The 25,769-nt window shown below is 48.9% G+C and overlaps 1 protein-coding gene across 3 annotated transcripts in view; it reads left to right on the top strand.

Annotated features, from left to right (window-relative positions):
• LOC144149905 (N-acetylated-alpha-linked acidic dipeptidase 2-like) overlaps positions 1-25,769 on the top strand; it is a 114,781-nt gene that overhangs the window by 37,729 nt on the left and 51,283 nt on the right. For all 3 annotated transcript variants that reach the window (XM_077681631.1, XM_077681630.1, XM_077681629.1), the window contains 3 exons: positions 5,440-5,527; positions 5,869-5,937; positions 12,206-12,291. In XM_077681631.1, coding sequence (XP_077537757.1) covers positions 5,440-5,527; positions 5,869-5,937; positions 12,206-12,291 — 243 coding nt within the window. The remainder of the gene's footprint in view (positions 1-5,439; positions 5,528-5,868; positions 5,938-12,205; positions 12,292-25,769) is intronic.

Raw genomic sequence — 25,769 nt, forward strand, 5'->3', positions numbered from 1 at the left:
CACCGCACCGCTGCTTTCAAGTGGAAGGTAGTCGTGGAGGCCGAGAGAAGTTCAAACCTCCAAACACAGCGCGACTTCGAAGACAATGAGAAGAGCGTGTGCCGAAGGTGGAAGCAGCGGAGTGAACTGTGCCGCCAAGCGAATGGCCTTCACAGGACGCAAGAAAGATCTACACTACGAGGTGGAGAAGGAAGTCGCTGACTTTACCGTGCGTAAGCTCGTGTGGCAGATGGTGACAATCAACATTCGTCCCTACTAAGATACACCGTACCGAAGTGCTGCTCGCCAGAACCGCCGAAATGTACACTCGCATTTCCCCCAGAGCCCGGGAATGCTGATTGGCTGCAGCATTTAGGGGAGCCATGAAGACAAAATACAAGTTTCTGTTATTCAAAACATTTCGTGTTTTATAGTGCCCCCAGCACTTGTCTGGATACCAACCATGCTTATTCACTGAGAAATTAATCATTTTCCCTCTAAATCGCGTGTTTTCGGGGTCCGCAATGACATCACAGGAACCGACCGCTGTGCAGCCGATTCCAAAGCCTTGTTTATCGTTAGTGAACCTAGATGGCGCTACCTTACCGTTGCAAGCCGTTTTCTGCCTTGAGTTTGTTTTTGACTGCATTTAAACTTGGCTTGTTTTTGTTCTGGGAGAAAATAATTGTTTCGTGAAACATAGTGCTCGCTCAACAAATATGGCCCTGCTTGTGTCAGTCGGCCAGTGTCGTCTGAGACTACCCCAAAGCCCCGCAGTGCTGGACAGCTAAACCAAGCATAGTGCGCGCAGTACCAACAGCAGTACGCATCAGTACTTCTATGTTTACGTGTGCGTTCGTAACTTCCACTGTTCGTCCCACCATTCTGACCAATATAAAAAGAATGTGCGGTAACTTTAAGTGCAAATAGCTCGTTCGGTAAGCTGATAAGTTCTGCCAAATTTGTGCTCGCTTTTGCCGGCCTCCGCCAATCGTAGAGCTGGCTGGTATGATATCATAGGTTCTTTTGCGGGAAATGAGCGAGTGGGTCACATGGCCATTCCCTTTTTTCCCAATTATATCACTTATTTGAGCGAAGTTTACGTTAAAAGTGGTGTCAGTTTGATTCTAACGAGGCAATCTCTTGAATGAACCAAACTTGTGTTTTGTCTTCATGGGGGAGCCTGCCAATAGCGGCGCCGTAGTCTTCAGGGCCGGCTGCGTCATAGCGGCTGTGTCATAGTCACAAATTTAAGTCAGAGTGTGTGAGCATGGCGACGAGGATTGACAGGTAAACAAGGAAAGAATGGAATATCGTTTTTGCATGTTTTGCAGCCTTTGCTTCAGCAGAGGTGTAGACTTAGTACATGTTGTCGTGAACACATAATCTAGCAATTTCGCACTTGAAATCGCGACCATCAGGAGCCAATTAAGGCCCCTTTAAAGTCAATATTTTCTTAAAAGGATGCTTCATTTTTAATTAAGGGAGACTGATATCACCCGAAGTGTTCTTCTTTGCTCGAGTGACGTCTATGAAAATTGAGACGTGATGTGTCGCCAAAACTTAGCCATTAGCCAGAAGTAGCAAGCAGCTGAAGTTCAGCTCAAATTGAATAATTTCAAAGATTAGTGACAGGTTTTAATACTGAATCAAACAGTAGAATTTTGATCTCAAATTCCCATCCGTCTCCTTCGGTCCACTTTCCACCTGAAGGTTACCAAGAGGGCATCGTTTGGGATTATGGTTTTTGTAAATAAACAAATCAATAGTCGTGATTAACAAAACTAAAACACAACTTGTGTGTTTTTGCAATCCTGTCGAACTTATCTCTCAAGAAATACCGATTTTTCTACACAAGTCATCGTGTAATAATTGCAGTTGTTCTCCGGTTAATTATGCCTCGACTATTAAATACGTTGAATTATTTTTCGATTCTAACATGCCATGTAACAGCCAGTTAGTTTACATTTGCGCCCATCTTCGCCAAATGGCCTGTTTGTTGTTTCCAATGCGTACAGTATGTCCGGTTTCAGTCCGAAAACAGATCGTGTGCGCTCTTGTTTAGAGCCAAATACGCTGTGGTATTTGTTGATTTTATTTTTGCTCAGGCTCTCGACGAAACAAAGCAGGTAGTTTTTTGAACTTGCATTGAAATCAGTGTTGTACGATGCAGAGATTGATGGTGTAATGTCTGCATTTTCCGGTCTCAGTTGCCAAAATTTTAAATCCTCTATATACAGAAACTGCAGCTGTGAAATACGTTTGGATCAAATAGTTTTGTATTCCGCACATCCTTATGACAGAACTTCATCCGCGTAAACATTTTGTTTTGGATAGCGCACGGACTGGATACGGGGAATGTGTTCACGCTATTTGTGCTCCTCACACTATGAATCAATTACTTGACGATGTTTTCTCCCTCAACATCCGAAGGTGAACTTTTCTACTGACTGAACTTTCTCTCTCTCTCTCTCTCTCTCTCTCTCTCTCTCTCTCTCTCTCTCTCTCTCTTCCTCCCCCTTCAGTTTTGTTTTGTTGCAAGGGGACAAAGTGATTAGCCTCGACTCTGCCAACTGCTGGGCACTGTGCCTCGGGCCTTCTGTGGCTTCAAAAGCTGCACAAGTGCACATTATTTTCGAGAAATAAACTTATCACAGTCCTACCCACTTATAACAATAATAGCTATAACTATATATTTGAAATAACAATGAACAGTCGCATCACCATCAACTTTGCTATATTATAGAAATGGACATTTTAATTTTTATTCGTTATAACAATTGAGCCTGACGGTACGAGCCTGCCTATGTAAAATATAGTATCTGGAGATCAGTGAGAGACCATAGGTGCGTTGTGTGTGACCAGGCACGACTGTAAGCATGAAACAAGTTGCGGCATCTTCTATCTTTCCAACACTGAGAAGAAGTCGGTGCCTCTGATGTAGCCATACGCTATTCCCGAAGGGAGAGACCTCCTGGCTGACCCTCTTATCTCCAGCTGCCAGCTGGCCCAGGAAATGAGAGAGGCAGGGAGCACCTCTTCAACACCGCCTAGAAGCAGGTTAAAGGGGGCCTTCTAGGCTACTGTTCATTACTGATGCTGAAAAAGGCAGAAAACAACGTCACTTTATTAAACAAATCTTTTGGGCAAGTTGGTGCATTTTGATTTTAAAAATTGACCGCGACTTAGACAACGACAGTAAAGAAGGACGACGGGACAAGCGCTCACTTGCAACTAACATTTATTGAGGCATCGTCTCGAGCACGCGTACTTTGGTACACTACATGGAGTGCATCAAACAGAGGACATGATCAAAGTGACGTGTCCGAAAATTCAAACTCGCTGGCACGAAATAGCACAGAAGTATCGCTGACGCACTTGTCCCCTTTCTGTTTAATATAAAACGACGTCACTTTGATCATGTCCTCTGTTTGATGCGTTCCATGTACCGTACCAAAGTGTGCATGCTCGAGACGACGCCTCAATAAATGTTAGTTGCAAGTGAGCGCTTGTCCCGTCGTCCTTCTTTACTGTCGCTGTCTAAGTCGCGCTGAATTTTTAAAATCAACGTCACTTTGGTGACATGCACTTTGCCAATCGCCAAAAAAGAAAGAAAATAAAGTCAAGGATTTGATGCGGAGCCTTCCTTTTATGTGAAAGACGGTGGTCCTTCCTGGAGACTCTGTGGAGTCGGTTGGCGCATGTGCGGCTAAGTCTGGCTAGTCGGCCATGTGGTTACATTTCTGTTTTGTAAATATTGGGTGAACACCACGAAATGCTTACGAAAGTACTTTTTCTGCTCAGCCCTGATAATATAAGAATTACTGGTCATAACAATGGCTTTTTTGTAGCACTTCAATATTGTTATAAGTTGGTTGGACTGTATTATTGTCATTATTACAAAATTTATGTTTGGTTTGCAAATGGGTTGCACCTGTAAAAGAAATAGTTTGCAGTGTCAGCGAAAGTGAAGGCCAGCCCATGAAAGTGGGGATATGTGCCACGCTGCTGTCAGTATCTGAAGAAATCTCGCTTTGTTGAGGTTGGGCCCTGGTTAGCAGCTAACATGCCACATTTTCGTGGGTATAACCTGCCTTTGCGTATAACCTGCTCCCCCATGCTGGTGTGGTGTGAATAAAGGGACCGCGTAGCCGAAATTGAGCGACACACGTTCTGAGCGGGTGGGCACGTGACCCGTGGAGGGGGATCAAGGAGAAGTAACGCCATGGCGCGTTGCCAATTTAAAAATGGAAAATATCCTCATGTGGAAACACACACGCAAAAGGAGACTAAGGGAAACTAAAGTAAACTTTCAACGCAAAACGTCCGACTGAACGAGGGTTCAAAAGACTGGACTCTGGTCACAGTCTGCTCGCTGCTTGGCTGACGTGGTGTCGATGGTGTCGCCATGTTCCGAAGCGCAGTGTTTGTGGCGTCTTCCGGCCGTGGCACGCCGAGGTTGGGAAGCCCGAGCTGCCGAGGTAGAAGCTTGGAGAAGCTGAGGCGCGTGCTGGTGGCTCGCCGGTGTAAGCCTGGTTGGTTGCGTGGTTGTGGTTTGCGGGAAAGGAAAAAGAAAGGAAGTGCACTGGGGACATTTGTGAGCCCCCAGGAACACCCACTTTGGACGGCAGTGGCAGGTCTTCCGGGGCAGAACCTCGAACGGCATGCAGCGCGGTCCAGTTCGTCCTTGCGTTGGCCACAAACTGCCTCCCGGTCGCTCACTCCTCCGCTCTCTTCCCGAAGTTCCGTCGCCACTAGCTCAGCTGGCCACCGTGTGCGAGCGCCCAGTATATAGTGCATATTCTAGGCACTATACCCAGTCTCTTCCTCGCTCCTTTCTTCCTCCTCGAGTTGGTCACCGTTGTCTGCTCTTTTTCTCCCGTGGAAGCGGGGCGCCAGTCATCATGTGTGCACTTCAAGCAGTTAGACTACATCCAGCTTTGTGAATGCGAAAGCAGGATCTCGAACATCAGTGCATACCTCCTTGCATTGTGGATGCATACGCCTTGTCCACTTACCAGCTATGTGTCCGTTGAGTTTTGTGTATTCTGGGGGCGATTTTCCTCGGAAATGGAGGTGTCAGTATTAACAGGACAATGGTGTTCTGCACTCGCTTGGTGCCCTCACGCTTATCAGAACTGTTCACAGTGGTGTCCCATGGTTGTTGTGAAAGGTGTCTCTACGAAACACTGTCACCGCGCTTGCAAGTTGCACCGCAAACATTGGGCATTTCCAGTTTACAAGATGTTCTGGACCTGCCGTGACCCGCTTCCTGATGTCGCCGCTAAATTCTTGTCGCAAATCACCGCGGGGACTTCTTTCCTCTTGTCCTGCCTCTGTGTTCCGTAGCAACTGTGGAGCACAGCAGCCTGCCTGGGGGAAGTAGCGGAGTTTTCACTGACGCCCTTCTGTTGAGGAGGACAGTGACCACTCACCTGTTTCCGGACGGTTGCCTCGCAGACGGGGTCTTCCGGCTGACCAACAGCAGCGCCTTGCCCAAGATCCCGGCACTCACGGTCAGCAACAATTTCGCCATGCGTTTGCTCAGGTGGGTCGTCTTGGCCATAGCATGCTAGGGGAGCGCCGGTTATGTCCCGTTCGGAAAGGGAGGTGAACGAACCACAAGGGCAATACACAGCGTGGCTTCCTTCAGAAGATGGGGCCTTTCACTCCTCCTTACAGCATTCCACGTGCCAATATGCATGCACTATACGGGCAAAAAACTGTATTCCAGTTGATTCTTTACTGGGGCTTGCACGCCCGGACAACAGAATCTGCAAGCCTGTCGTTTTGCCATCTGCTTCCCGTATGTCCGGCCAAGCTGCCTTGGTGGTTGTGTTGCTCCCGTGGGAGGCTAAGGACTCCGCACTTTTCTCCCCTCCCATGCAGCCAGATTGAGGGCCCCGAGGTGACCATCAGCAAGAGGCCGGTAAAGCTGGGCTCCTTCAAGGATGGCAAGTGAGTCCTGCTTGGTTATTACGCGTGACGGTACAGCAGGCTGCGGCTATTTGTGTAGATCGAGCCAACCGAGGGGATTGTGTGAGGAGGCGGCACAGCGACCCACGTTTATTGGGAAGGGCCCTTTTGTGGTGGTGGACGTTGATTCCTCAGCAGGTGATGGCACCAGCTTGGTCAGCTGGGAGTGCGAGGCCAAACAACCCATCTCTGGTTGGCCTTGGAGCCACTGACTTGAGCCCCACACTCCTCCGGTAATCATGTGCATGGGGCACAACCTACCCGGTTTTGAGTTGCCCCTCTTTCCATTGCCCATGCTTGCCCACAGCGAGTTCTCTCTTAGCAGCTCTCATGATGGCTAAGTGCTGCTCTTAATGGGGCAGAGCTTGCAGAGAGGGAGAAAGGGGGAAATTACGAGACCCTTTATTTGAGGAGCTGAATTTTTTTCTCAAGAGATGGGCCGCTGTTGTTAGCATTTTGTATGGCTCATTGCGCTTCAAGAAATTTACCAAGTACCACCAGAGCTGTCCCCGCAAAAGGAGACGCAACGTCACCACACCAAAGCCACAGCTCAAATGGCAAACACAGGGCCGTAAACAAAGTGGAGATCGGTAGAAGACAAAACCAATCAGGCCAGGTGATCTTCTGTGAGGTGAGGGCAGTAGTGCGCTAACTGCACATGGCAAACACAGGGCCGTAAACAAAGTGGAGATCGATAGAAGACAAAACCAATCAGGCCAGGTGATTGTCTGTGAGGTGAGGGCAGTAGTGCGCTAACTGCAAGAAGCGCGCCTTTGTGAATCAAGATAAAACCTCCTCCAATGGATGAGCACCTGGAGCCTCATGGACTACACTCAATAAAATGCCAGCTGCAGCTGCGAGGTCCCGAAGATTGCAGGACCTGTCAGGCTATTCGTGGGGCGCAGACGGTGGGAAATTTAAATTGTCAGTTGGCGCTCTAGTGTTGCAGCAACACCCATGCTGGGTACGTTAGCGATGCCGTAAAATTATACCGGCAGCCCTCGGTGGCTTAACATTGCTTCCTAATTTTTCTTGTATGCAAAGGCGCTCCCCCCATCGTGCGGGTTCCACATGTACAGCAGGCAGGTTTTACTTGTCTGAAGGCGGGGAGCAGGGCAACAAGAGAGGGCTCAGGGGGCATCCTCGTGGGACCCCCGTGTTAGGCACTGCATGCCTGTCTCACTGACAGCACCCACTCCTCCACGACAACTGTTGCAAGTGCTACCGCAGTTAAATTTTATTTTGGGATAAAGGGGGCATCCACTGTGCGTTGTCATGAAGTGCCCCTATCGCGGGAAAAACAAGAAGAAATCGCGGGGAAAAGACGCAGCAAGCGGGCGAGAGGCTCAGGGAAGAGAAAGAAGAAGCGAAGACCCGAAGGGGTCTCGAGACAAGGGAGGCGAGAAAGAAGGGGAACGAGGCTCGGTGGTTCGAGAGGGATCGAGAAGCGATCGAGGGGAATCACTGGATCGTCTACCCTGAGGTAGCCTGGCGGACCAGTGGCAGTCGACCGGACTGCTGGTACGCCGATCTTGTGAAGACCCTGCGCTCCAGCGGCAGTCGTCCTGACTGCGGGAGCGCTACCCCAAGCACTGCTCGTGTTCCCGCCGACCAGCTTCTTCATCAAGTCGTCATGGCGCCGTGACTGTTCTCGGATGCCGGGGCCTCGCCGCATCAACGACAACCGCCAGTGGTAGTCGCCTTCGACGGGAGCTTCTACTCGCCACTGCTCCCGCCGCCGCCAAAACTGTGAGGGCACTTGTGCAATTTTCCGCGGGCTTGGACTTGGACTCTTCTTGCTGCGAGAGGGTAATCGCGTGCTACGCCGGACTTCGCGACATCTTTATTATTTGTTCTGCTTCCTTTTTTTTATTTTTTTTTATAAATACTTCCGTTTGCAATATGGTCACCTGCCTCGTCACTTGTGAGCCGCTCCCACTACGGCCCTGAACCTGCCATAACATCACAAGTGGCGTCCGCGACAGGACTCTTCTTAACATCTTGACGAGCAGGACGCAAAACCGAGCGGTATTCACGAGTAAAGTGGCAGCATAGACCTCGCAAAGACTATCGCTCTAGCAAAGGAATTGGGTTTCAAGGACGCGGAGCTTCGGAAATGGGTGAAGTCTGAGCAGGCCCGAGTAAGGGAAGAACGGCTGGTAGAGCGTGAGGCCGTAAAAGAAGCTGCAGAACGCGCGAGGGAAGAAGCACGACGGGAGAAAGAAGCATCCGAGCGGGAGCAGGAGACATTAGACATGAAGATCCGTTTGCAAGAGCTCGCAAGGGATAGCGCGCAAGTTGGTCGTTCAGCACCTGAACCCGTAGCGTCGGGACACGTAACGGCGGTCAGCCCTCATCACAAGCTTATCCCGCCTTTTGATGACAGGAGAGACGACCTCGACGCCTATCTTGTCAGGTTCGAAAGAATCGCGCTTTCGCAGAAGTGGCCTGAAAGTGAATGGGCAGTAGCTCTGAGCATGTGCTTCGCGGGTAAAGCGATGGCAGTGATAGGGAGAATGACCCCAGAGGACTCCCTAGATTACAAAAAAGTGAAGCTCGCCCTGCTTCAACGATTCCGCTTTACTTCGTAGGGGTACAATAAAAAGTTCATAAACGCGAAAGCCGAAGATGGGGAAACCGGCGTACAGTTTGTTTCCCGCCTTGCTGGCTATTTTGATTGCAGGTGGTTAGAGACGTCCGGCGTCGCGAAAGCTTTCGATGAACTGCGGGACAAGATGATCGGAGAACAATTCATCAAGTGCTGTCACACACAACTAGCAGTCTTTATCAAAAAAAGGAACTGCAAGACAACTAAGGAGATGGCAGAAGCTTGCAACCACTTCATGGAAGCACAGGCCATCAAAAACTTGGGTAAGACCCGAGATGAACCGAGACGGGAGCAGAGTGCAGATCAGGCCTCAAAATTAAGGATTACCCAAGGTTGCTTCGTCTTCGGCAAACTAGGTAACCATGCTATTGACCGTAGAATGTCAGGAAGGCATGGTAGCTGCGGCAAGTGCGGAAAACCTGGCCATAGAATCGAGAACTGTCAAGGCAAAGAGGACGACGCAAAACAGGTTTCGGCTTGCACCTAGCAAAGCGCCGACGTATACAGGAGAGTACCCCGAACAGCTAGAAAAAGCGATTCAAAGATCCAGTTCTTCGTTGAAAACCTACCTGTGGTGACTGGGGAAATGTACGGGAAGCCGATATCGGTACTAAGAGACTCCGACAGCAATACCGTAATCGTGCGCCATGATCTTGTGCCAGAATCCTGTCTGACGGGCCAAGCTTCCAGTGGTGTTCGTGGACAAAACTGTGCAGCAGCTTCAAGAAGCATACGTTAAGGTCCACACGCATTACTTTTCAGGGATGCTTCTGGTTAAAGCCATGCAGGATCCCTTGTATGATTTAGTACTAGGGAACATACCAGGAGCCAGACCGCCCAGCGACCCTGACTGTAAATGGCAAGCACAAGTTCCTGAAGCCAAGACAACCCCAGAAAACTATCAAGAACCATCTCAAAGCCCGAGCAACTCTAATACTGAGATGGACTCTAAGAAGCTCGTGGCTGTCGCAGAAACCAACAGGCCGCCTACAGGTAGCTTAACATCGCGGAGGTGACGAGAGATCAGCTCAGGGAAAACAGGAGCAAGATCACAGCTTAAAAGACTGTTTTCGAAGCGGGGGACAACATTCACATACAGAAGTGGCAACCACTACAAATACATCGTAGACAAGGGACTGCTCTACCGGCAGTATCACCTTTCATCTGGACGGTTATTCAAGCAGGTAGTGGTACCCCAACCTTTGAGGAGCGCAGTTCTACAGATGGCACACGAAAGCATCATTACCGGACACCAAGGCATCCGAAAAACAACGAAGAGGATTCTCGACGAATTTTACTGGCCGAGGATGCATATCGACGTGAAGCGACATCTGTCAAAGGACTGCAACGAAGGGAAGAGGACGACCTCGACTACAAACGGATGACATCGAGGACGAAAGAGGACGAAAGGACGACCTCAACTACGAAGTCGACTTGTGCAAGAGAACCGCCCTCTTTCCCGTAAACATGCTCAAGAAATGCGAGGCCCGACAACAGGCGTCCTCGTGCGTAGTGGCCGTCAGTATGATAGAAGGTTACATCAATGGGGAAGAAAAACACTTCCCGCACCTCCAAAAGAAGCAAATTGTTTGTTCTTTAAATAGGCACTCACAGAGAAGCCTCGGAGGGGTACAGCTACCGCAGTACAACGCCCAGCCGCACCAGGGTTCATACACAAGCCGAACGTATTTCCCGGGAGAAAACTGTTACGCAACAGTCGACCTGGATTGCTTAGCGCTTGTGTGGGCCATCCGAAAGGACACCTAACCGTACGGAAGGGAATTCATCTAGCAAACAGACCACCAGCCCCTGCAGTAACTTCAGAGGGCCTAGGTCCGGGACAACTAAGTGCTCAAACTGAGCCTTTGTGTGCAAGCGTATTCGCCCACATTCACTAAATCAAGGAATGAGGAAACGGAGGGCTAGATATAAAAAGCCGAGGGAACGCTCTAGCAATTTCTTGGGCACTTGTATGCCTAATCGTCAAGTATGTTATCGATAACTTTTGTGCGTAATATTTGCAGTTTTTTTCTTTTTCTACCTCTCGTCATTTAGTTTTTCCCACGTGAAGTTGTGAAAGTACGAGTGTTTTCACCCGGCAACTTTCTTGTGCGGGGGGTGATGTCATGAAGGCCCCCCACCGCGGGAAAAACAAGAAGAAATCGCGGGAAAACGACCCAGCAAGCGGGCGAGTGGCTGAGGGATGAGAAAGAAGAAGCCCAGAACCGAAGGGGTCTCGAGACAAGGGAGGCGAGAAAGAAGAGGAACGAGGCTCGGGGGTTCGAGAAGGATAGAGAAGCGATCGAGGGGAATCAGCGGATCGTCTACCCTGAGGTAGTCTGGCGGACCAGCGGCAGTCGACCGGACTGCGGGTACGCCGATCTTGTGAAGGCCCTGCGCTCCAGCGGCAGTCGCCCGGACTGCGGGAGCGTTACCCCAAGCACTGCTCGTGTTCCCGCCGACCAGCTTCTTCTTCAAGTCGTCATGGCGCCGTGACTGTTCTCGGATGCCGGGGCCTCGCCGCGTCAACGACAACCGCCAGTGGTAGTCGCCTTCGACGGGAGCTTCTACTCGCCGCCGCTCCCACCGCCCCCGAAACTGTGAGGACCCTTGTGCAATTTCCTGCGGTCTTGTGCTACGCCGGACTTCGCGACATGTTTATTACTTTTTTCTCCTTCCTTTTTTATTTTCTTCATAAATACTTCCGTTTGCAATATGGTCATCTGCCTCATCACTTGTGAGCCGCTCCCACTACGGCCCTGAACCTGCCATGACATTACATGCGTGTTTATTATTTCGAGCACAATTTGTGCTGCAGTATCCAAAATCACGCACAAAGTGAAGAACATCTAGCATGCTGCAACTTCTAAAAACAAGTGCAAATGTAAGACAAAGCGTAAAGGCAGGTGATAATGGGGAGAAGACGTACAAGGCGGGAAGCAAACTTTGCTAAATTCTGCAGTAGCGGTGACTCGGTGGCTAAGGCATTACACTACTGAGCAGGCCGCAGATGAGGATTCTACTCCAGTCCAGGTGGTAACTTTTCTGGAGTCACTAAAATAAAAAATACCCACATGTTACAGATTTTAAGAACCTCAGGTGGCCTAAAATGGTCTCTAGCCCTCCACCATGGCACAAGCCCAGGCATATGAAATCTTCAGGACGTGAGACCCCATCCTGAAATTTCAAATTGTTACTAGTTATACATTATTCTCCACAGTTTAACAGCCCATGTTACCAAAGCAAGATACAAACTGAAGATGAAAAGCAAACACAAGCCAATTCATGGATGGATATCTGTGAGACTTGGGCAAGCAGGAAGAGGGTGTAGATAAACGAAACAGAAAACAGAAGGAATGAATTGTCAGCATGACTAGGTAGCTACCAAAAAAGGAAGGCGGTCCACAAATGTTGCCACATGCAAAAAGTGCTCCGGGAAAGCCGTCAACCAAAACTTGAGGAATTAGTGTTAATGCAAGCACCAGCTGCATGTTCCTCATGTCTTGGGGACAGAGAAATAATGGCCGCGCTGTCCCTTCCTTAACATATAGCTTTCACTCTTCAAGAAAAAGAAAAGAAAGAAATGTGCGCATATGTGGATCCCCCGTTGTTCGCCTCCTCACCACTGGTGCCTTCTCCCAGGAAACTGCGGCTGGTGGTGAGAAGCAAGTGGGCCAGGCCCATCGTGTACAACGTGATCGGCACCATCCGGGGCCGCTTGGAACCCGGTGGGTGGTGTGCATGTTTAGCACGGCTCGAGTGGGTAGTGATCGCTGTGCCACGAGCCACATCCTGCTTCGCTTTCAGCTGTCTTAGGCGAACCTTGCTGTGTGTCAACTCTAGAAACAGAGTGAACCAGCCAAGTGCTTTGTAACCGGGTGTTCATCACGTGCACCTCTTGATGTGTGCATAAAGGAAAGGATGGGTGGTGCAGGGAGAAGGAAGGAAAGCAAGGGAAGAAAATTGGCCGCGTATCTGCTCCTCTCGTTGCAAATGTCAACACAAGACGATAGTCGACTGGCGCCCCTGGCAAGTAAATGCATCCCATCTCTTTCCCGCTCACCTCTCATGCTGTACCTCTCCCGTCCCCTTCCTTCCAAGATAATACGCCAGAGGTTTGCTCAAGTCAATTTAAATTTATCGCATTCCACTACTCCCAGTCGGGTGCCTCGATTCCAGCGCTGCCGTATACGGCGGGAACACGCGTAAATCGAAGCACCCTACTAAACATTGATAAAATCACGTTGCCTCACTCCACGAGCGTCGGAACGCGGAACGCGGAAGCTATCTAGTGGAACCTTTCGTTGCTGTTGCCGTTTGATTTTTTAGGATTTCGCCAGGTAGCGCGGGCAACAGCAGCTGAGCAGGCGACTGTTTTCGGCAGTTGATGTAGTATTTTGTTTGCTATCGCAAAAAGCAAGCGTCCGTAAATTTATAAAGGAACACTGCAGATATCACTCATGTGTTGGTTTTCGGGCTAATATTTACTTTGCGTAATGTCTTTTTCTTGTTCAACAACATTGACAAGCATGAACATTAACACCGGACTTAGACGCTTAGATTTGGCTGTGAGTATATAAGACTACTGCGCAGATAATGTTTACCTTGGGCAGCTGGCTGAATCGAGTGACAGACAGACAGACCAAAATTTTCCCGTTCACGTATCCCAAGAAAGTCTTTAAAAAGATAGCTGTTTGCTTGGTCGACCCATTCATGAGAAAAATGCTGGCCAATGTCGCGCGCTGTGAAGACAGTGTCTGTCCCCTCTTACATCCGCTGCCCTTGAGCTCAGCTTTTGAGCGTTGATAGCGCTGGCTTGCGAGTGTTGAAGGTAGGTTTAAGTTTGTACGATCGCCTCTTTGCCCGTCTTTGGGTGGGATCCGATGCGTGGTGGCGTACTCGTGTAACGGCTGCCTGCCATCATCGAAGCATGCCAGAAAAATAATTCTTTACTGCGGGTGGCCTAAAGGTACCAGTTGACATAAGACCTCAAAACATCTCGGCGTAAGCTCCCAAACAGGGATAGAAGAACGTGCTAAGGGTACAGGAAAGTTATGGTTTATAATTGTGTTTACTAAAAGAGATATTTTGTATTCCCGAAAAGTTGAAAAAGAAAGTACACGAAATTCCTTAAAAATTGTATTGACAGGATGGTTGAATGCAGAAAATGATATTATTCTTAGAGCTCGTCGTTGTAATCGATATAACGGCGTAAAATATGTTTCATAGGTAAGCCCCTAGGCTTCCGTACAATAAATAATGTGGCACTGAAATAATGTGAAGTATAAAGATCGTAACATACCACATGGGAAGAAAGACCGCGCTTTGGTTAACGTGAAACAACTAAACGCAAGTTTTTTACACACCTTTTGGATTTGTTCTTTCCAATGTAGCTGTGAATCAAAGACAACGCCCAGATATTTGAAGGAGGTTACATTCTTTTAGGAGGCTACGACACTCCTAAGGGCCAACGTCTTTTGCATGCCCTCCAACAACAGCATTTTCACCTGTGCAATATACCAGGTCTCCCCACCCGTATTGGCACAAGCGTTACCAGGGACACTACTCCAGACCTCACGCTCACTCACAACGTCCCGCATGCAGTATGGTCCCGCCACGACGAAACCCTGGGCAGTGACCATCACATCATTCAACTGACGATATCGCACTACCGCCCCAAATCACCCTCAATTGGCACGGCCCGCATCACCAATTGGAAAGAGTTCCGTAAACAAACACCGGCTCAGAAAATTGATTGCATCGACACATGGACAACTAAATTACTGGACCTCTGTCGGCAACACACTACCACTGTCAACCTAACGCAAGAATCCCCTGCGGCAGACTCTCACCTCCTCCACATATGGGAAGCTCGCCGCAGCCTCACCAAACGGTGGAAGCGCAATCGCACTAACCGTAAGCTTAGGATCCGCATTGCAAAGCTGACGGAAGAGGCAGAGAACTACGCTCGCCAGCTCAGTCGGCAGAACTGGGCAGAATTCTGTGTGAGACTCCAAGGTACCTTGGGCACCCGCCGTACCTGGCACCTGCTCCGCTCCCTTATGGGCAAGACGGAAACGAAGGCTACCACACACCATCACATCAGGTGCCTCATCCACTCCTACCCCGGTACGGAAGAAAAGCTACTGAGTAGTCTCAAGCAGTCCCTCCAGGAAGACCCCACGCAACCCCCAGCCCGCTACCCGCCCTACAAGGGACCCCCTAATCCCTCTCTCGACGCCCCATTCACGCTGCAGGAGCTGGAAGCTGCACTCCTGAAGCTCACACGAAACACCACCCCAGGCAATGACCAAATTCCCAACAAGCTTCTCCGGAACCTTGATCACGCAGAAATTGACCATCTTTTAGATTACTATAACCACCATTGGGCTGCTGGCACTCTCCCCCAGCAGTGGCGGCATGCGGACATTACGCTGGTCCCTAAACCAAACAAACCTATTACCACCGCAAACCTTCGTCCCATTTCCCTCACGTCCTGTGTTGGCAAGCTTTTAGAACACATGGTTCTTAACCGCCTCACTCCTTACATCGAGGACAATGGTTACCTCCACACTACCATGTTTGGATTCCGCCCGCACCTTTCTACTCAGGACATACTCTTACAAATCAAAGCGGACATCATCGATCACCTCACCACCTCGAGCAAGAAGTCTATCCTTGCCCTTGACATTAAAGGTGCATTCGATAACGTCACACACGAGGCCATACTCAAGGGACTAGCAACCACAAACTGCGGACCGCGAATGCACGCCTATTTCACTGCATTTCTCCAAAACCGCACGGCCACCGTCCGCCTCGGGCATCTCCGATCCACGACTTTCACTCTCCGCTCCAGAGGGACACCGCAAGGATCAGTTGTGTCTCCGCTACTATTCAACCTAGCGATGCGAGAGTTGCCACCATTACTTAGCGCAATCCCTACGGTCAATCATGCTCTGTATGCTGACGACCTTACACTGTGGGTGGCACAGGGCTCCACCGGCCGGCAGCAGGATTCGCTCCAAGCTGCTATTGATGTCATTCAGGGGTACCTGCAGGAGAGGGGCCTCAAATGCGCCCCAGAAAAATCTGCGCTCATCACACTGTGCGCTCGCACGTACAAGAAACGCACCGACCCAATTCCAGATCCTGACCTCTTCATCGACAACCACCCAGTACCCAATGTCGCCTCACTAACGTGATCATTCGCCAGGCTTATAAGACCGCGCTCGCCCTTCCGCCCACTACATCCACCCGCAAGTTGCTCCAATTAGAAATCCACAATACCTGGGAAGAACTTCTTGAAGCGCACAAGCTGTCACAGCAACGACGCCTTCTCCTTACATATACGGGGCGCTGCACTCTTCAACGCTTGGGTTATGCCACTCCCCCAGCCGACGACTGCCCGGTTGGCATACCGCCTGATATCCGGAATCGAATCACGGTGGCTCCTGTCCCCAGAAATATGCATCCGGAATACAACGTCGCCCGCCGAGCTACTCGTGCGGCCGCGTTGCACCGGCTACATTCCACTAGCCCCATCACTCGGTACACGGACGCTGCCCGCTACTCCACCCAGCGAGCTTTCGCCGTTGCCGTTGTCGACCACCGCTTTCAACAGCTTTCGGCAGCCACTATCCGCACCACCACTGCCACAACGGCCGAAGAAGCAGCCATTGCGCTAGCAGCGACTACGGCCAAAGACTACGTCACCGTACTTAGTGACTCGCAAGAGGCATGCCGCCGATATCTTCGCGGCCGAATTACTCCCACAGCTCTCCGCATCCTTCAGGCTAATTACGAACTACCCGACATCCAACTCATCTGGGCACCCGGCCACGCTGACCTCCCCGGAAACGATGCGGCCCACGCCGCTGCCTGCGAGTATGCACGCCAGGCCGTCTCTGACCGGCAGTCTCCTTGCCCAGATACCCCTCTCACCCCCCCTGTTCTCCTCACCCACTACCGCCTCAGCCGCCGCAGATATCCTCCCCCTCACCCTCGCCTTAGTCGTCTCGAAGCCACTACCCTCCGAACGCTACAAACTAACTCTTACCCCCACCGTACACTCCTCCACAAATGTACCCTACCCAATACTACGCGACCTGTGCCTACTGCCCATCCCCTGGCACCCTATACCACCTGGTATGGGAATGCCAGCAATCCCCGTCTTTATCTCCAATCCCCAACCCTACTTACGAGCAGTGGGCGGACCGGCTGACCAGCTCGGACCTTGCGGCGCAACAAGAAGTCGTCGCTAGAGCCCGGGCAGCCAGCCAGGACCAGGGCATCCCGGACTAAGGTTGCCCCCCACAGGGCTGGTGCCCCTGCCATCTAGCACCAAATTTGCTCGTTTTTATTAAACGTTTATTTCTCTCTCTCTCTCTCAATTGGCTGGTTGTTTATATACACACTAAAAGAACTATTATCAATTACTTTTCTCCTTGAGTGAAAGATGAAATATTTAGTTTTGTCGGTATTTATGGTTAACTTACTTTTCAAAAACCATGAGTAGATACTGTCCATTTCAGCTAGTATGGTATCTTGCATTTCAGATAGAGAATCACCACAAAATATAATTGCGGAGTCATCCCCATACATTAGTATTGTGGAGTTCTCTATTGCGAGTAAGAGATCATTTACATATAAGGAAAATAAAATAGGACCTAAAACTGATCCTTGCGGAACACCACATGTTAAGTCACTGTATGAAGAATGGTGATTATCGATTACCACTTTCTGTATTCTAGATGAAAGATAGCTCGCAAAGAATTGAAAGGAGTTGCCAATTATACCATATTTTTCCAGTTTATTTATTGGAATTCAAAAACCATGAGTAGATACTGTCCATTTCAGCTAGTATGGTATCTTGCATTTCAGACAGAGAATCACCACAAAATAAAATTGCGGAGTCATCCGCATACATTAGTATTGTGAGTTCTGTATTGCGAGTGGGATATCATTTACATACGAGGAAAATAAAATAGGACCTAAAACTGATCCTTGCGGAACACCACATGTTAAGTAACTGTATGAAGGATGGTGATTATCGATTACCACTTTCTGTTTTCTAGGTGAAAGATAGCTCGCAAAGAATTAAAGGGAGTTTCCAATTATACCATATTTTTCCAGTTTATTTATTGGAATTGAATGATTAACCGAGTCAAAAGCTTTCTTAATGTCCAAAAACACTCCGATTGCCAACGGATTTCTGTGAAGAGCGCTGTTTATAACTTGAGCAAGTGTTACAACGGCCGAGGACATAGTCCTGTTGGGAACAAACCCATGCTGCTGCGGGCAAATTACGTGATCTTCCTCCGCGCACGGGGCACCTTCAGTATTCATTGTGACGGTGAGCAGCGACAGCACGGACCCCGAGCTCCCATACATAGGCCGTGTCCAACCGTGGCGAGGTGTTTAAAAGTGAAGGGTAGAAGCCGTAAACGGTGGCCGTCGGAGCCTTGGTCAAGCTCCGGTCGATGGGCTCCCTGCCTGTCTACCAGACAGGGAGCTCCGGGATCTCTTTGACTACCAGGGTAAGGTTAAAGGAGAAAGTACCCCCGTCTCCCTGCTTTTATACTATGCTATATGGCATTTTGAAAACTCCCCTCCGAACGTGATCGGCCTCCGAAAAGGGGCCGCACCGAAGTTTCATTTCCACCTCTTTCAACAACTGTCTTTCCAACAACCGTAAACAACTATTCCCGTTTTCTTGTAATTGAGTCAATTGACACAGAAAGATATGTCGCTTCATTGTCTGTCTTCATGGTATCGAAGTTCCTGACAAGTATAATTGGCGAGACGTACAAAGCCAAGAAACAAAGAACTGGGCAATTGCTGGTCGAAGTCACCAAGCAGCAGCAAGCAGAAAAACTCTTGAGCCAGACCCGAATCTGTGATCTTGACATCAGGGTCACGCCCCACCGCAGCTTAAACAGCTCCCAGGGCGTGATCTCCGATCACGATCTACTGAACGAAACTGAAGCAGACCTGCTGGAGGGCCTTCGAGGTCAGGGCGTAACAGGGGTCAGGCGCATAAACATACGTAGAGAGGACAAACAAATACCTCCAAAGCATCTTATCTTAACTTTTGACAGGTCGAGCCTTCCAGAATACATCAATGCAGGTTTTGTTCAATGTCGGTCCGGCGTTACATCCCTAACCCGCGGCGCTGTTTTAAGTTCCAACGGTTTGGGCATGGCACCAACTCCTGCCGCGGCCGCCTTACCTGTGCAAAATGCGGCTAACATGACCACCCGTCCGAAAACTGCAACACCCAGAGTTTCACCTGTGCCAACTGCCAGGGGCCCCACGCAACGTGGTCCCGCACTTGTGAGAAATTTAAGCAGGAAAAACAAATCATAAATGTAAAGGTCACTGAGAACATCACCTTTCTAGAGGCGAGAAAGAGGTTCGCCTCTTTCCCTCTGGGTAGGTACGCCGACGCAGCTCGCCGGGGGGGCGGAGCGGCGTCTGGTTTCGGCGGGAACCCAGTACCGCGAGTCAAACCTGGTCCCGCCCCCACCCCTGGGTTGCCTCAGGCAGCCCAACCCGCCACCACGCCGCTTGCTGAGGCAGCAGCGGTTGTGGTGCCAACCTCTTCCGTCGGGACCGGTGCCGCTCCCGTCCCTGCCTCCCCGTCCTCCAGTGCGTTGGAGGGTGCCGAGGGGATGGACACCACGGGCCCCGCACCGGCTCCCACCGCCACCGCACCGCCCGTGCCACTTCTGGTGCCCCCGACACCCGCGGCGGTGGCGGCTCAAACGAAGGGCCCCCGAAGGGGGGCCAAGTCCGGGGGGCCCGGTTCGACGGGCATACCCAGGACATCGGACGACGAGATGGACGTGTTGCCGTTCTTGCCTGCAACGCAGCGCAAGGAGCGGCCTCCGACGTCCAAGCCTACAGAAAGGCCCAAAAAGCCCAATCCAAGAGTCACAGCCCCGAAAGACGACACATAAACATACACACTCCAGTAGCTCTCACACTAAATAATGGGAAGAGAAAACATAATACAATGTAACTGTAGAGGCCTTCTTAAAAATCTTGACGATTAGTACGAGATACTGCACTCCAATCAGCCAAGTGTCCTATGCCTAAAAAGAAACACATTTAAATTCCAAACATACAAATTTTTTGAATAGTTACCTGGTATTTAGGAAGGACAGGGATGGTGGTGGTACGTCTTCTGGGGGTGTGGCCATCATTGCCCGAAAGTCCTTGGCGTGTCACACTATCCAGTTACAGACCATCCTTGAGGCTGTTGCCATTCGTACCATAATTTTCCATAGCCTAATAACACTATGCTCCGTTTACATCCCTCCCGATTTCCAGCTCTCGAGTTCGGATTTCGAGGGCCTTGCAGATCAGCTACCCGCACCTTTCATTGTCTTAGGCGACCTCAACGCACATAACTCTCTGTGGGGCTCTGCCCGCACGGATGCCCGAGGTCGCCTTATCGAAAAATATCTAACATCTTCGGGAACATACCTATTCAATAAAAACAAGCCTACATACCATAATATAGGACACAACACTTATTCACACCTCGACTTGGCTATTGACTCTGCTGTACTCTTTCCATCTCTTGAATGGGATGTTGGCACTAACGCATATGGTAGTGACCACTTCCCAACCACATTAACATACATAGGTAAAGGCCCGCACAGTCCAACTTCCCATAACAGGTTTAATGAAGCTAGAGCAAACTGGAGTACATTTACAGAAACATCCAAACTACACCACACATCCAAAACACACCTACACATTGAAGAAGCCGCCCAACTCCTCACGGCGCACATCCTCGCCGCCGCCGAAAATTCCATTCCCCAGGCCTCTGGTGCTCCGCACAACCCAAGGAGGTCCTGGTGGAATGAGGACTGTAGGCGTGCGCGAGAGGCCCAGAACAAGGCGTGGGGTATCCTTCGCCGGTACCCCACATCAGATAATCTCATTTCTTTTAAAGGGTCATGGCTTTTGGAGAGTTGGCGCACCTTCCTCACTTCCATCAACTCATACACACACACACACAAAGTCTGGACACGTATACGAAAACAAAAAGGACAACAGACACACAGCCTGCCCCTGGTTAACAGGGGACACACTAAAAGACCAGGCTAACACACTTGCACAACACTTTGAACACGTGTCCAGTTCAGCACACTACACAAACACTTTCATGAAACACAAAACATCGCCAAAAAAAGCCCTTACATGACAAAGACAAATCAAAAACTTCTTACAACTCTGAATTCACTCTGTATGAGTTGAGGGCTGCCCTGAGCACGTGCAAACCTTCAGCTCCAGCCGCAGATAAGATTAAATACACCATGATACAGCACCTACACCCAGACACTCTTGAAACACTCTTACACCTATACTATAAAATATGGCTTTCGGAGCACATTCCACGCTTTTGGAGGGAGCCCATAGTAGTGGCTTTCCTAAACGAAGGGAAGGACCCTTCCTCTCCCGCCAGTTATCGTCCCATTTCCCTGACAAGCTGCCTGTGTAAGCTTTTCGAGAAGATGATAAACAGGAGACTCGTGTACTTCTTAGAGTACAACGGTCTGCTCGAGAGCTGCCAGGCAGGCTTCAGGGCGGGGCGATCTACCAACGATCAACTCGTTGCGTTAGAGTCATATATTAAAGATGCTTTCCTCCACAAGCAGTGCTGTATGACAGTATTCTTCGATCTTGAAAAGGCGTACGACACTGCTTGGCGGTACGGCATCCTCAGCGATTTGAAGTCATTTGGTATGTCAGGTAACATGTTGAACACGCTTGCCAGTTACCTGTCTGAAAGAACGTTTCATGTGCGATTTGGAACTGCACTCTCTAGGGTTCATGTGCAGGAAAACGGTGTGCCACAAGGTGGAGTTTTGAGTTGCGCTTTGTTTATTGTAAAAATGAATTCTCTTCGGAAGGCGCTGCCACCATCGATTTCCTGCTCAATCTATGTAGACGACGTACAATTATCCTTTAAGTCTTGTAACCTGTCTATCTGCCAGCGCCAAGTCCAGCTTGGTGTTAACAAGCTAGCTGGCTGGGCTGATAGTAGCAACGGTTTTAAATGTAATCCAGGGAAATGCACTTGTGTCTTGTTTTCCAAGAGGCGCGGAATTTGGCCGGATCCAGACATTCAACTCCATGGTGTCTCTATCCCGGTCAAAAAGGAACACAAGTTTTTAGGTATAATCTTTGACGAAAAGCTCACATTTATATCACACATAAAACAACTAAAACATAAATGCTTAAAAACACTCACTATCCTGAAGGTTCTCTCGACGTGTTTTAACAGCCTAATAGGTTCACGATTGCACTATGGTAGCGTTGTCTATGGGTCAGCCATTAAAACATCCCTCAGAATGCTGGACCCAGTGCTCCATCTGGGGCTCCGCCTGGCGTGTGGCGCCTTCCGCACTAGTCCAGTTGCAAGCCTGTATGTAGAGTGCAACAAATGGAACCTAAAACGTCAGCAAGCATACACAGATCTTCTTTGTGCTTTTAAAATTTCATCCATGCCTCACCATCCTTTTAAACCAGTTTTTTATAATAAGTCCATGACAACTCCTTTTAAATCGAATATCGTCCTCCACGCCCTTTTCTTACAGAGTTAGAGAGGAAGCGTCAGAGCTTTCTGTCTCCTTTTAAGTGCGATGCACTTCTTAAGCGACCCTGAACCTGCGTCCACCGGCGATGTCCGCATAGCATACCCACGTGGGGGATTGGCCAGGAATCTCCTCGTCTTCCTTGGCAACGGGGGGAGATGGGCGCGCGCTGCCTGGCCGCTGACATGGCACATACCCACGTGGGGGATTGGCCAGGAATCGGGCGTGAGAAGGGCTAATGCACCCGCTTAAAGGAGTACTGACACGAAATTTCAAAGCTGAGATCCGCTCTAGCAATCAAGTACAACGGAAACACAAATAGGTGTATGTGAATAAATGCATCTTTCTTTCTTTGTAGTTGTGAGTGTGTGTGTGTGATCTCTCTTTCGCGAACATTACCGAACCGCGCAAATTTTTAGACACCATCCAATCTACTGTAACAGATTTTATAGAACCATGGCATCTCCGCCCTGTATCATGCGGCACATCTTTTACACATATAGATAAAAACCGAGCTCCCACATGTGCAATTCTGCAGCACTTCTTGTATTTGCAGCAGAAGTATCAATATTCTGAATTTTATACGGACGCTTCTAGAACTGCCAGCTCTGTGTCCTGCGCTGCGCATGGACCCGGCCTTAATGTCACAAAAACGCTGAATAGTTATGCTAGAATTTTTATGGCAGAGGCGTATGGTGTACTTCTTGTTGTTAACCATACACTTCAAAGCCAGATCCCACAATCCATTATATATACAGATTCCCTGTTGTGCGGGCATTGTCGTCAACAAAGTCTTCCAAAAACCATGCTGTCAATCTGATAGTCAAGGGTATTATGTCTGTGTATGTCCACAAATTTGAACTGGTCCTCTGCTGGGTCCCTGGCAACTGTGGTATAGCCGGGAACGAAGCAGCGGATCGAATGGCCGCTGCTGCTACACTCTCGAATACAGTGGACATAACCTCATTACCCTACACCGACGTGAAACCACACATCAGACAACGGCTTCGCGAAACATGGCAAACACACTGTAGTGAACAAACAGACAACAAGTTACACGTAATAAAGCCTCACTTGGGACCATACACCACCGACACACGCAATAGATACACTGAAGTCGCCTTGGCTAGATTACGGATAGGGCACACACACGCAACGCACTCGCACCTTCTCACTGGATCTCCAAGACCTCTGTGCAGCAGGTGCGGAGAGGCCCTATCCGTGATCCACATCCTCATACAATGTAAGGCACTCGACACACTTCCCACAACTACACACACGACATATTCCACCACACCCGTCATACTTCTTAGGAGACGATGCCATGTTTTCTGTTCAGCGCACCTTTAAGTTCCTATCAGAAGTTCACTTTTTACAACTCATCTCATACACCCATAGTTTTACCCTTGGTCTTATACACCAGCCACCTTATTTATCTTTTAAGCACTCTTGTTCTTCGCCCTGGCCCTTTACACCAGCCGTGCTCATAGTTTTTAACTGATTTTATTTCGTGTTCTCTCCTCATCAAATAACTTTGTGATTGGCGCTCTTTGCCCATGTCGGCCTTGCGCCAATAAAATCAAACCATCATCATCATCATCATCATCATCATCATCATCACGTTATTTTCCCGGAGATATTTCTTAAGCTGTATAACTATTAATTTCTAGAAAATGGTATTAGTTACGCTTAATACAGATATTGGTCTGTAACTATTTGGATTGTCCGGATCTCCAGTCTTCTATACTGGAACAACTCGTGTAATTTTAAGTACATTTGGATAAGAACCGGAGTCAATTGCATGATTAATTATATGATGAAGGGGAACAGACAGAATGTCGATGTTTTGCTTCACTACTTTCGCTTGTATTGCGTCATAACCGACGGCTTTTTACTCCGATAGCTGGTTTACGACATCTATTATATCTCCCTGCGTTACTGTATTAATATTGAAAATATTATTGGTCATTGGAAAATCTTCAGCTTCGTCTGCGATAGGTCCGTTGCTAGCAATTCTACCTATGTTTGTGAAATAGGTATTGAAATAATTACAGACATCAGTAGACGGGTTGTCGGGTACAGCAATATATTTCCGGCTCGTTCCGATAACATCGTTTACAATTCTCCAGACCTTCCTATTATCACCCCCTTGACGAGCGATAAGATCTGTGTAATATTGTTTTTTGACCTCCTTATCATTGCGACCGACGTATTCCGGTAATACTTAAATTGACTATGGTAGTAGTCATTTGTTTTATTATTCTTCCATCTACGCTAATATCAATCCTTTTTTTAGCACGTCAAGTGTAGCAGTACTCAACCAAGGACAAATTGCTTGTTGGTAGTTATGTCGGGAACACTGACGCGTTGATTGTTCAATTGCCCTTGTAATGCTTTGACAAAGGTTTCACATTCTATCTGTACGTTCTCATCATACATGTCTTCAAAAGAGACAGAATTCAGTAACGTTCTTACGAGATCATAGTCTACTTTAGTTGTCCGTTTCACGGGCACGTCAGACATGGAATTAGGGTATTTTTGGGGCAATAACACAAACGTTGGGCAGTGGTCAGCGATAGCAACATCCCATACACCAGCAGATACATTCATATCAATGTTGCATAGTATGTGATCAATTAAAGTGGCCGAATTATTGGTTGTTCGTGTAGGTTCTGCGATAACATTTTGGACGTGAAATGAAGGTAGCAGACATGTATAATCAGGGCAATCATCCTTTGACAAATCAAAATTAAAATCACCACAAATAATTAAAGAATCATTCGATGTAGATAACAGAATACTTTCCATGGCCGAAATGAAATCGCCTTTGCTTGAGTTTGGAGGATGGTAGACAACACCGACAGTGATACCGCTTTTGATGCGAACAAAAATGGATTCAATTGCGTCTTTAGTAACCGTGCATTTGTTGAGATAGCAGCTATCTACATTCGGTCTAAGAAACAGCGCTACGCCCCCTCCACGTGCCGAACATTTTCTAGGTTGCGAATGCATGTATTAACCGGGAATTACTGCTGTCTCGCCCTCTCTAAGCCCAGTTTCCGTAACCGCGATTATATCGATATTTCGAAGCTAAACGTAAATTTGGATACATAAGCAATCAACGTGTCCAAATTCTTTCGTGTGTAGCGCTACGTACGTTACAGTGCAAAACGGTCAGATAACCATGCTCAAGTCGTATATGTTCAATTTGGGCACTATTGTGGCTGGCCACTCAAGTGTGTCATCCCGTACCCCCCCCCCCCGAGCCAATTGTGTTTTGACACGAAAGTGTTTCATGCCCGACTCCACAAAGATTTTGGTGGCGTGATATCTGTAACTGAAGTGACGTGGCCAGAAAAAGTTCCATTGAAGCGGCGGCGCCCGGTTTCGATCGCCGCAACGGCAGGCACGCGGCGCTCTTCCGACTGCGCTAGGAGCCGACGCGTGAACGAGACGACACACGCACCTTATAGCCTTCCTTTCAGGTGGTACTGCGTGGCCTCCGCGATCTGCAGCAGATGCCATTCTTACGAAATAGCGCCGTGCAAGTTCATATCGATGCACAATAAACATTCAGCTGGTCCTTTGAATGCACATTT

This window comes from Haemaphysalis longicornis, unplaced genomic scaffold (genome assembly GCF_048455015.1).
Source record: "Haemaphysalis longicornis isolate Haplotype H1 unplaced genomic scaffold, Haemaphysalis longicornis Haplotype H1 scaffold_8, whole genome shotgun sequence".
NCBI classification, from domain to species: domain Eukaryota; kingdom Metazoa; phylum Arthropoda; class Arachnida; order Ixodida; family Ixodidae; genus Haemaphysalis; species Haemaphysalis longicornis.